Genomic DNA, 13229 nt, shown 5'->3' with positions numbered 1-13229 from the left:
CAAAATTGTAGGGACTGGTAGCCCGATGTGCCTTTGCTATCTCAAGATATATGCTCCAGTGGTTTTTACGAAAATTAACTTTGAAAATTATATATTGGGCTACATTGGGCTATATATATATGTTAGAGCCCAAATGTAGCCCAATGTAGCCCAAAGATGGCCACCAGAGACAAAAAAAAACAAATGTAGCCCAAATATCAGCCAGATGTAGCCCAACTATAGCCCAGTGACAGAATGTCCCAGAGTGTTCTAAAGAACAACTAGAGCGCTAACAGTCTTACTTATGACAAAAGTATGGCACAGCTGAAGTCATCTTGATTGGAATAAAGTGTTAACACTTAAAACATTTAATTTGCAAAGGAACAAAATGAGGGGTTTCATTTTGCCATAGAAATGTTATATATATATATATATATATATATATATATATATATTACCTACTGGCGGTCGCCAGTAGGTATATATAGTTAGGATTTTTTTGAATAGGGATTTCTGAAAATTCTATGTTGAATAACTTTGGCGTTGATGGACGGAATTGGCTGAAATTTTCAGGAAAATGGCACATTTTGTTTCTGAGCGTCCCCTGAAAGTTTGGGGGGGTTTCGTCAGGCGGGGGCCGAGAAAAAAGGGGGGTCCCAAAACGTGTTTTTAACATTGAGTTTTCCATAGGGCGGTTGGACTCACTTTTAGCTCGAACGGCTGAATGGATTTCCATGAAACTTGGCAAAATTGTAGAGACTGTTTGCCCGATGTGCCTTTGCTAGGTCTCAAGATATGTGCTCCAGTGGATTTTGAGAAATTAACGTTCAAAAAAATATATATATCTGTGACAGCGTCCCGGTTAGCGCCCCGGTTTACGTACCAGACGCGTAACGGAACTTCGCGAGGAGAAGCGGATTGGCTCTCCGGTGACTCTCAACATTCTAAACAGTCCGGAGCAGCCGCCATCTTGTCTCTCGGTAGGATCGAGAGACAAGAGGTGGAAATAAACGAAGGGGGAAATGAATGAAAGGGGCAAGGTAGACGCCTCCTGACCCCCTAGGATTGATGTGGGGGCTATTAAAGGGCCCCGCGGGGCAAAAGAATAAAATACATTTTTTTTTTATTTTTCGCGGTGGAAGCGCTACCCGGTACGCGAACCGGGTAGCTCACCGGTAGCGTAAAGGGAGTCCGCCATCTTGTGTTTCGGACGAATTTAGTCACAAGATGGAGGATAAACAATGTTGGGAATGGGTATAAGGGGGCACGGGAGACATATCCTGACCCCCTAGGTTTTCTGAGGGTGGCTGAGGAGGCCCATATATGTAAAAAAAAACCAACCTTTTTTTTCAAATTTTCGCACTGTTAGTGCCCGGACCGCGCACCGGGTAGCGTTCCGGAAAGCGTAACAAGGGGAAAACCAAGGGAAATAGTGAAATAATATTTTAGAGTGCTTTGAGGTAGGTTAGCTCTGAATAGAGCTGTTGTGTTGTGTGGGTGATGTAAGTACCAACATGTAGGTACCAATGAAGAGTCTAAAATTCAATGTACACCGTCTCCTCTGTAGATATTTTGTATGTTCTAATATGGGTTATTTAAATGTAAATGTGTGGAAAAGCACTTCATGCTTTAAAGCAATTGTATTTGTGAACTGATTGTTCTTTCCTCTTAGTCCTCCTCTTTGTTTTTTTTCCCCACACTCTTCTTCAGCATGATAGTTGATAAATTTGTTCCCTCAAAAAATTTATATACATAAAAAAATTATATTAAATACATATAAAATATATTTTTCCTTTAAAAGAAGAATACATTTTACAGCTTTTGATATTTGCTATTAAAAAACCATTGAAATTCACTGAAAAAACCATAGGTTATAGACCATATATAGTTAGGAATTAGCATTTACAAAACCTTGAAAATTCACTGAAAAAACCATAGGTTATAGACCATATATAGTTAGGAATTAGCATTTACAAAACCTTATTTTACTCACACAAAACCATTGAAATTCGCATATATAGTTAGTTGCACTAACTATATATCGCGCACCCGCAATCCACTGCTGATCATGTCACATATTACATCATTCATGACATGGTCAGTGACATCACTGATGACATCACTGATGACATCTCAAATGACATCACTGATGACATCACTGATGACAACATCCAGTGACTGTATGTTTCTGTAAAGTTAAAATATGTCGTACATATTGAAGAATGAGTGGATGTATAAGTGTCTGGATGAAGGATTTAGTAGGTGCATGACTGACTGTATGAGTGAGTGATTAAATGTGTCTCACTGAGTGCATGGGTTAGTGACTAAACTGTCTTAATTTGTGCATCATTATGTCTGTTGTTCTGTAAACTGCTGCATGTGTTGATCAGTAGCTATATGAGTAACTATATGGGTTATTGGTTGGTTGCCCAAGTATTTGTATGGGAGAATGAGTGTGTGTGTGTGGGTGGCTGGGAGGTGTATGACTCTGTGCATAGATGTGTGAGCAGTTGATTCACTAGATGTATGGGTTCAAAAGTGCATGTGGAAACAGCTGTATGGGCGGTTGACTGTGTGCATGAGTGTATTGGTGAGTGAATGGATATCTCAGTGCTACATGTCAAAGTAAGTACATATGTAAAACACAGTACATGTGAGAGTTGACTTATATAAATAACTGTGCATAAGAGCCAGTGAATGTGTGACTGGCTGTATGGGTCATTGTGAACTTGTATCAGGGATTGTATAAGAGAGTAAATATGTGTTAGTATATGTTTGAATAAGTAAGGTGTGTATAACTGTATAGTTGAGGAAATGGAGGTGTGATTGATTCTTTGCATGACTGACTAGGTGTGTGAGTAACTCCATGGATGAGTGACAGTCTGTGTCTGTTTACACTGAGTGTATCTAAGGGTATATTAGAGTCTGAAGAGGTTCATCGTATTATCACATGAATGATGTCATCAGTGATGTGATCAGTAATGTCAAATGAGATGTCATCAGTGATGTCATTTGAGATGTCATCAGTGATGTCATCAGTGATGTCATCAGTGATGTCATTTGAGATGTCATCAGTGATGTCATCAGTGATGTCACTGACCATGTCATGAATGATGTAATATGTGACATGATCAGCAGTGGATTGCGGGTGCGCGATATATAGTTAGTGCAACTAACTATATATGCGAATTTCAATTGTTTTGTGTGAGTAAAATAAGGTTTTGTAAATGCTAATTCCTAACTATATATGGTCTATAACCTATGGTTTTTTCAGTGAATATATATATATATATATATATATATATATATATATATATATATATATATATCTATATCTATATCTATATATATATATATATATATACACACACACACAGTATTGAGTACATGGTTGGAAGATCGAGCACATCGTTGGAACAGGGATTCTTCTGTTCTTTGCAGGTGCTTGGCCGTGGGTATTAAGCTTACCTACTATTTCACGGCTGGCCACAAGATATGTACGTGGATAAGGGAAATTTTCAACGGTTAAAAAAAATAAAGCAAATAATATGCCTCTTATCTGTCTGCATGAATAGCAGGGAGACGAAGTAGGTGGATTTTCTTGTTCAAAGTTAAAGAAATAATCTGTGAGGAAGAGAAGACATATTTTTAGTATGTTGGCCTGCGGGGGCAGGTGGATGGGTACCTAAAATACTGTTTTGAACATATTCATTTTAATTTCATAAAAAACCAAGTCTGGGAGTCACAGAATGATGATAGGGGACTGTTTAAAGTATATGAATTTCTACCAAGAAGTATCTGTATGAGCAAACAGAGCTGCTTCTCCAGAAAACTGTGTCAAGGAAAATATCTTCAATGTGCATAGAAAAATTAGCAAGAAAGGAAGATTTCACGACCCTTCATCACATCAACGATATTCCAAGTGTCTATGCTTCTGGTGAGTACTGCCAAATACTAAGTAGCTGAACAGCAGACATTGTAACAAGACTAGTACACAAGCAGGCAGAATTTAATATAGAAATTCCATACATTCACTGGTGTAACTTAATGACCCTTGCAAAGCAGGGTCTTGAAGGCCATCCGAACATTCAGAAATAGGTTCTCTAACACATGTAGTTTTGCACAGAGATCTAATGGCGGGACATACCAATACTTTCAGGTGGTTTTATTAATTGACTATTAACCCGCCTGTCTAGATCTGAAGATTATGTATTTTTGTGACGCACATTAGGAGCCATCTGAGCAACGGATGTGTCAACATTATTCAAGAACTTGGCCTTCATTAAAGCACAAGTCCATGTTCTGATTATTCAAACTGCATGTCAAGATTAAGGTTTCCACCACTAACCTCTCATTAATCCGCTCAGATTTAGGGTGATTCCACCTTACCTGGGGGGAGCCTTCCTACTCTACTTAGGAAAACTGTAACCAACTCCCTCCTCAACCTGAACCAACACATCCAAAGTAAAATTACTGTAATGTGGTCATTTGAGAAGACACACTGAAGAACAGGCGTATAATTATGACAAAGCAACCCTCTGATGGAAGACCCAATGTTATATTGATTTATCTTCTCTATAAAAACAATTCCAAGTGTGTCAACCAGAGAATTGGAACAAAGACAAATGGACCAGGTTTTGAGAAGTGATACTTTGGAAGGATAAGGCAAAGAATATTGGGCTATTGTACCCACCAGAAAACAAATATCCGGCTTGTCTCGGTTCACAATATCGATAAGATCCATCATGGGGTCGAAAGTGATGCTGTCCGACGTTGTGTAGGGTCCACAGGCGATCAGGACCATCTGCTGCTCACAATCTAAAACAGGAACAGTTGGTTTACTTGGCTGAATGCATTCAATATCCCCCCTGGTCTCTGCCACACAACTATCAGATGCATAACTATACTTCAACTGCTGATGTTAATCACAAACAATCCAGGCTGCAAGGAACAGTCTCAGTTCATATTCTCTGACCTTTCCTCAGATCAGAGGCATTATATCCAGTTTTAGAAAAGAGTATGAAAGCAATAATAAAAAGAAAAAAAGGTATTTAAGCATTTTAGACAGTATTTACAGCTTTTCGGTACAGGAGATGTGGAAGAGAAGGATTTAGACCAACCAATTTCTAGCATTTTAGGCAGAGGTCCATATAAAGTTATTTAACTGCAACATTCATACAAAAGTAATGACACAAAGAAAATATGATTTTCAACAACAATGCTGGAAGTGAAGGTAGCGACAAGCTTACCTTGTAACCCACAAACAACATCCTGGGTTCACAGGAAGGGGCAAGGTATTTGCAAAAAGAATGTTAGGGCTGTCTTTCAGGCTGGTTTACCTTGAATAAAAGCATGAACTTACTAAGGAAGATCATTTTCAATTAGAGACAGATAGGAAAGCCCCAGTGTGTAGTTTTCTAAATCTGATTAGCCTAGAAGTAGACTCTCTAAACTATCTGTAGGACACATTTGCCTCATGTAATGGATTTCCAGTTGGGGATCAAATGTTTGATCCTGCCCCCACCGGGCTGGCATGGGCCATCAAGGACAAACAAAAGTGGCTTGGTAGCTGCTGCAGTAAGAAAGGAGGGAATGGAAGACTGGTGCCACCGCGGCTCTGCACATTGGTGCAGCATCCACAAAAAGACTGAACTAATTGCTGCACCATTGGTTGATATAGCTGCTGTCTATAGACCAGCCCAAGAGGTAACATATGAACTTACAGAACATGGGGGCAATTGTTTTGCTTGTGTCCTCAGCCCTAAGCATCGTGAGGTGCCCTGGCTGTATTTGAACCTCTCTAGAGCAGAACCTCCCTTTTCCCCAGAAAGCCTAGATTCAAAGGGCACGTTCATTAAGGTTGCCTGTTCGTAGCCTGAAAATCTAGTACATCTCCTTGGTGTTCCTCCTCAAGATCACGCTGGTGCCAACACCCTGCCAATGGAATCTTTTATCCAGGCCAGCATGAATCACAAACGTTGTTGCTTTCTGTTCGTCATGTATGGTTTGTGCCAAAGAAGTGTTCTAACAACGCAAATATATTGCTGGCCTGGTCAAGGAAAGCATATAAGTAACTGCCCAGATATACAGTGTTTACAGACCCCAGGGCCAAAATTGCAAATGCAAACATTCTCTTATTAAATCTTTTAATCCTGTTATATTTCCTAGGGGTTTAGACTTAACTTTGCTAGTGGAAGCCTGCAGAATGAAGCTCTCAGTAGGCAAAAAAGCATGGTCATTGGTCGCAGATCTAAGTCACCAGGGTACTCATCTGAAAACTGGTCGCAGAGTACAGGACTTAGACGATGCAGCCATGAAAGTAACAGCTTCATTAAAAGGCAATAAAAGCTCAATCGGTAATAGGGCCTGGCTAAAGAATTTCTGTGAGAACATATGACTTGCTTAGATGGGCATCTGCACTTCTAGCACCTCAGCTGCCCTCCTGAACACTTGTGTACATTAGCACTTTATTTCATTGGAGGTACATCTGGTGGGTAAAGCTCGGTTTCAGGGGATGTACCCCACACACTGGAATTTTGTAGGTCTAGTTATAATACATCATCAGTATAACGAGGAGGAAGCAGGGCATCTCCTTCCTCTTGATCATCAGTATCCTGAGGGACCCAACCCAGATCCTGTAGAGTCTAAGCCAAAAAAAAGACACACTACTAGTCATATTTATCCAGAAAAGTGCTTCCACAGAACACTCTTAAACCACAGATAACGCATATAAATACATATAGAATATTAAGAGATTAAAAGATGCAAAAATGTATATGCATCACTATTAGGCATAAATCCATTAAAAACATCACAATGCAAGAAAAGATCGGAATATTTCATCAAACGATAGAAGACATTCACAGCATGTGAATTTACGATCCATAAAAGGCTTCCTCATGCATTGCTAATAAATATTTAAAAATAAACCAGATAAATAAATGTTCCTTGCAAATTAAAAAGTCCTTGACAGAAGAATAAAACTTGATTCATATCCTGTATCTCAGCACCACAATATTGACAACCTGGGTGAAATTAAGCCCCTCCTTTTTTGATCCATGTATTTACTCCTAATGGTATTTGGCCAAACTTAAATTTCATAAAATGTTTTTGATTGGTCGAACATATATTAGCCTTTAAGTTGAATTGCGTAATATCATAGGTAACAAACAGAAGTCAATGGCAATCTTTTATCTGTAAACAATGGTTCAAGATCAATCTAAAAGCTTTTCATCTTCATGGCCTTTTTCAAGCATAGCTTCTATTTATTACTCTTCCTACATGAAAGCACCTTCCCACAGTCCAAATTTATCAGCTTCAAGCAATGGGAATTTTGCCAAAAGGTATAGGTCCCCTTCCTATCCCGTGAAAGTTTTCTTCATAGGATCTTGGTCGGTGATTTTTCCGAGCTACAAAACAATTATAAAAAAATAACAAATAACCTGGGAATAGGCTCTAACTTTTATCCCATTCAGCCCAAGCTCCAGACATATAATTTCAATTGAGCTAGACTTACTGAGGTCAAGATATTGCTTCCACAATTCAGATTCAATGTGGGATAGAACATTTAGGGAAGACTTCTATTTTGCCTCTACACCCTACAATGCTACAGGGGGAACACTTGCTTGATAAAGCTTTAATAGCTATTCCACATCTCTTTCCCTGTGCATTAAAAACTTGCAATTGGCCAATACCTATATACTTTGTTTTAGAAGATTGAAGTTTATCCCGACGAGCTCACAGAAGATCATTTGAAATCTTCACTCCCAAATAAGTGTACCCAACCTCTATTTTACCCCTATTAAAACACCAAGATCTGGGTTATTTGAGCCTTCTTGCTCCTACAATCATAATTATGACTGCTTTCTCTTTGACTGAGAGATTGTGAGGTACTCCAAAGAGGCTAAAATGTCAAGCTGTTTCAGCAGCAGAAAAGTCGGAGTCAATGACATTAAAACCAGGTCATTAGTATACAACAGAGTGGAGACACTGTTAATTCCTTTGCTCAGTAATAATGGTCAGTCGGACAAATACATGGAAAATAGGAAAGGAGCCAATATAGCGCCCTGTTTTAAACCATTATTAATTCAGATTGTATCAGAATATTTGATTCCAGTACTTAATAGTACCCATTGCAACTTATACCAGTGTAGGGTCATCAACAGGTGCAGCAGTTCACGCGGAATTCCGAATTATTTAGGTTTGTACCAGAGAATACCGAATCAAAGGCGCTGCTGATGCCGACATATGCCACATTGACCTTTTCATGAAATTTCTCATACAGCAATGTTATCAATTGCGGGCCATATCTTGCGAAATCCAGATTGCTCAGTTGGCAAAAGCTGAGCTGCTTCTACCCTGGGAGTTAAGCGTTTTAGCAAACATTTTGTGAAAATCTTATCTGTGACGTCCAAAAGTGCAATTGGCCGATAGTTTTTTGGCAGATTCCGGATTTTTTTTTTATAAATAAGGAGGAATATTGATACTGCCTTGCCAGGACTGAGGAACCATATCTGTATTCAAACAATGATAAAATAACAGCTTGAGAATTCGTGCCCATAATGTGGAGTCTGCTTTAGGCAAGCAGGAATGCCATCTGGCCCATGAGCTCTACTATAGTTAAGCTCTAAAACTGTATTCACAATTTCGTCCTGGGTGAACTCAAGTCGGGAAAAAATTGGAACAAAGGAGAGCAATCTCGTATTAGGTAAGTTAGTAACAGTTACTGCATATAGCTTATTGAAGTAAAACGTACTTTCATCAATGGGGATTGGAGTTTTTTTTTTTTTAGACACGTTTTGATTTCAGAAACCATAATTTGCACATACTTCATTGAGTAACTGCTGGATAGGGATAATGCCAAAACGTGGTCACCTGATTATTTTTCAATAGTCGTCTTTGAAACTTAGTATATTTACTGGATCCAACGGCAGAGGGTTTATTTAGTGAGCTTCAGGATGCCCTAGGCACGTGTACTCTAGAAGACAAAATCTCTTAAAAATAAATCAGTAGACCTTCAAAAGAAGGGATGTTCATGTTATTAGGGGTTTCTTGCAGCCAATTTTTTAATTTATCACTCCGGACATCCTTCCAAACAAATACTGTCCGATTGGCAGCGTAATTCATAGGGAGATGCTATTATGTCCACCGGCTTGATAAACCTAAGATAAAAGGTTACATAGAGCTTTCAAATTAGGATACAGTTCAAATTTCAAAACCAAATTGGCCCAAAAATATTGGACAAAGACAATCAATCTAGGATCGTTGTGAACCTCTGTGCGAAGTGAAATGATTAGATTTCAATTGATCAAATCTGACATTAATTAGGGCCACATTTAACTCCAACTCCTACAGTAACTGGTGCATAGAATGAACACAAGACTTCATAGTTAGAAGTGATGGCGGAGTAAGATCAAAGCCATTAAAATAGACATGTGATTTGCCTTTGTCCTTGGCAGCTTGTTCATAGTCAATGCTGCAGATTGTAACAAGGAGTGATCCGGTATCTCGTCATTCCCAAAGATTTCCTTTAATGATGAAGAGATTTTAAATCGTGCACAGTAACATTCTTTCCAACAAGATCCAAATCCATAACATTTACCATATTTTTCTTAGGATTTTTGCTCTTGGACGAGGGGAAGAAATCTGGAATAGTTAACATTTTGGGGGTAGAAATAATTTATGGAGCAGAAACCTCATGAGAGGCGGCAGTAGGGTCATACACCTACATAGCAGATGTTGGATAGGTGGCTGTGTGAAATCGTAATTCTTAAGTACCTAAAGTCATCTCAACAAACTGTGGCTGTGACAGACCTAGCCTGCAAAACGTCTTGGGCAACAGAGATGCACAGTACAGCAGCAACATGGAAAGGTAGGGGCCACAGTGGCGCCGCCTGGACAGCGCAATTTCACATTGTCCCAGGACAACACTACAGTTTCCCCGTGACCCCAGTCTCCCTGACTACGACAACTGCCACTTATCACTCGACTCTTCTAGTGACAGAGGTAGTACGAACTAAAGCAATGTTTGACACGGGGTCCACTGTAGTCACCAACGACCCAACGTGCTTCACACAAAGACAGCAGTGGGGAGCAAGACCTGTTGCAAATAAAAGGGAGAGGCCCTACTATCCAAGGGACAGGGTGCTCAGTATAGCAAGACCTGGGCTGATCACACCTACTGCCTGCTGCCTCAATACCACTGCCTTGTACTTCAAATGTTGGACTCTGCACTTCAACAGTCTCTGCGAAGATACAACCGCTGTCAAACACAATGGTTGCGGATTCTTTCATTGGGCTCATAACTGAAGCAGGGGAATCCTTGTGGGGAAGTGACAGTGCCAGGGCCAGTACCGGGAAGGAGCAATGAAATGAAGTAAAATCAGGCAGACAGGCACCACAGCCGAATGTGCTCAACACACCTGCTTCCGACAACTCTTTGGGCTTCCTTTAGGCTCCTTTAGACTCCAGTCACCAAAGCATTCACCTGAATGGCACTCAACAATTCAGAGATCCGAGGTTCAAGAAACCAGGGACCTCAGCGATTCCAACTGCAACGACCCACCGAACCTGTGGCACTTGAGGTGTCAAGACAAGTGGTCAAAGCTGCGACAAACATGCCCATAAGCAGTTGGGCAATCAACAGGAGAAATTATAGGGGAGCATATGCTCCTAAAAACAGATGTTTATATAGAGCCCTACCTAATCACGATTATATCACCCCATCACCTCTTTCTTTTAAAATGTTTTAGAATGAATCTTTGCACTGGCTTTTAGCAGAACCCTGGGGACAACATAAGTTAGAAGACCAAGGCCCATTCTCATGTGGTGACACTTTATATTTTTTCTGATTAGCAGACCCTAAGACAACGTTATATTTTACCGTCGCTCAAGGGAAGTGATTTTAGCAACTAAAACCAGCCCTGACCAACCTTCAAAATGTTACAGTGCCCCAAAAGTTGCTTTAATGTAGTATGCGTTTTGGTTGGTGCTCTCAGAAGTTGGGAAAACATGTTTAAGTAGCTGAAATTATGCAAAAAGGTATTTTTAAATTGAATCCTTGTATAGTATTTAAATATTAAAGATATGTATTTATGATGAAATGTAATTTTTATCTTTTTATGCATGTGATATACTTTTGTGGTTTTTATTTAACCCAATAAAGGATCTATTGAACACTGATTGATTGATAGGCGTACATCCCATGGTGCAAGCAGCTCCAACCCAACGTTGTCCGTCTACGCACACTGTTGGAGCCGCCAACGCTTAGTGCACTCCCCACAACCTCACACTCCCTCCACAAGGATTGGGCTAGGGTTCAGCCACGTGCCGCTTTAGCAGGCGCTAGCAGGGAAGAGGACCCTCTATAACACCTGCTGCACCGCCTCCACTCTGCCCGGCTCCGTTGCGACCTTGATCCTCCGACCCCAAAATGAAAATGGAGCCTCTGCTAGTAATTGCATTTTGGTAGAGGCATCGGGTCAGAATCAGTCTAAATAACAACAGATTCAATTTTGTAATTGTATTGTATTATAATTGCATATATATTGTGCATACTACCCCGGACGAGGCAATGGAGTGCTAAATGAGGAGTAGCATGCTACTCCATAGCCCAAAGTTAGTGGGTATTATGGTCATAAATTTGTTGGATATTTGCTTAGTTGTGTGCCCTGAGGAAATATAAGAATCTCCTCTATTTTGAAGTGGTGACTGTTGGACATTGGCTCTGTAGTTGGCAGAAGTATGCACCCTGTCCAAGAACAGACCACAATCCTAGTCAGGGTAAGCTATAAACACACTTTAAACTAACCTGTGCACAGAGCAGGCAGGCTTAACTGAAGAGGCAATTTGTAAAGTATTTGTACACACACACACACACACACACACGAATACACCACAAATAGACTCCGCACAGGTTTAGAAAAATAGAGAATGTTTATCAGAATAACACAAGACCAAAACGACAAAAATCAAATCAGTAGATGTCGAGAAATTAATTTTAAAAGAAGAAATGCAAAAACAGTACTTAGAAGCCAATAGAGCTAAACGGATACTTGAGGTTGCGAGGGACCTTCGTAAATCAAATGTACAGGCCAACTGCGATGTATCCGACTAACTCTTGCCCACGTTACTTTTCCGCAACTTCTGAATGAGTTTCATGATGTCCACAGGTTGAGAGTTTAAAGATCCCTACTAACCCATCATTCTGAAAAAGTGCCTGATCTCAGGTGTAGCAGCAGCAGATTTGTTGTCTACCACCTTGTTCTGTATCCCTAGTCACCCAGTGTCCAAAATATAGATTCAAAGAATTGAAGGCATTATCATCTCATGACATGGCATATTCTCGTGTGCAATATCAGGTAATTGTTACTTAATTGGTGGAGGCAGCGCATAGTGAAGCGTGATGTTGACTCTCATTGGCAGTGTGTATGAGAACGTAAATGCTAATATTTGTGGCTTCGTGCAGGACCAAGGGAATGACTTAAAAAAAAAAAAAATCCATCAACCTCAAAAAAATTCAACAAAAAAATAAATAATTTAAGATGTGCCAGTCCAGCCTCGAATGTATTTGAGGTAAACGATACAAGGTGAAACGGCATGTGTTGGAAGTGAACCTTTAACATTACACATTTTTCCATTACATACCTCTAGAACCTCCCACCTGATCTCAGGTGTTCGCTAAGGATTCATTCTTGCCCCAGTCAGGTTTAACCTTTACATGGAAGCACTAAGACTAGGCCTAGATTCCACAGTTACTAACTATACATCAGTTCTTGGATGACACTCATTTCTACATAAAGAGGTCATCAGTGGAAGACATTCCTACACTACTCATAATAAATGTTTAGACGTCAGAAAATGAATTTATGTTCAACCCATATTAAACTTAATTTCTTCTTATCACCCCTAAACATCAAAGCAGATTTGACCCACAATCACTGTCAGAATGGAAGTCAGATTGTCTCTGCGCTGTCTCGTCACCTAAAGTTAACTCGCTGGGCTTCACACTGGATAATACAAGATCTCTGGCATGGCACATAACTCATCTCATTAAGTCAGCTAATTTACTTCCAATCTGGATAAAGCCAAATATGTTACTACTTTCAAATCGACTAAATCAGGCTGTCCTTTCCCGACATGGCTTACCACTGCTCTGATCGCAGGCATGCCTTAAACATCAGACTCCTCCAAAAACATTCTAGAACATCTTGGAACTTTTGCAATGGGTCATGGGGGCAAGAAGAATAAAC

General features: G+C 39.9%; 1 protein-coding gene across 1 annotated transcript in view; it reads right to left on the bottom strand.

The window, feature by feature from the left end:
• POLA2 (DNA polymerase alpha 2, accessory subunit) overlaps window positions 1-13229 on the bottom strand; it is a 273226-nt gene that overhangs the window by 147172 nt on the left and 112825 nt on the right. The window contains exon 11 of the mRNA XM_078660428.1: window positions 4673-4797. Within this exon, the coding sequence (XP_078516554.1) occupies window positions 4673-4797 (125 nt within the window). The remainder of the gene's footprint in view (window positions 1-4672; window positions 4798-13229) is intronic.

The sequence above is a fragment of the Lissotriton helveticus genome, chromosome 9 (genome assembly GCF_964261635.1).
Source record: "Lissotriton helveticus chromosome 9, aLisHel1.1, whole genome shotgun sequence".
Lineage (NCBI taxonomy): Eukaryota > Metazoa > Chordata > Amphibia > Caudata > Salamandridae > Lissotriton > Lissotriton helveticus.
Note: the sequence above shows the minus strand (reverse complement) of the source record. Positions and strands in the feature narration are given on the sequence as shown.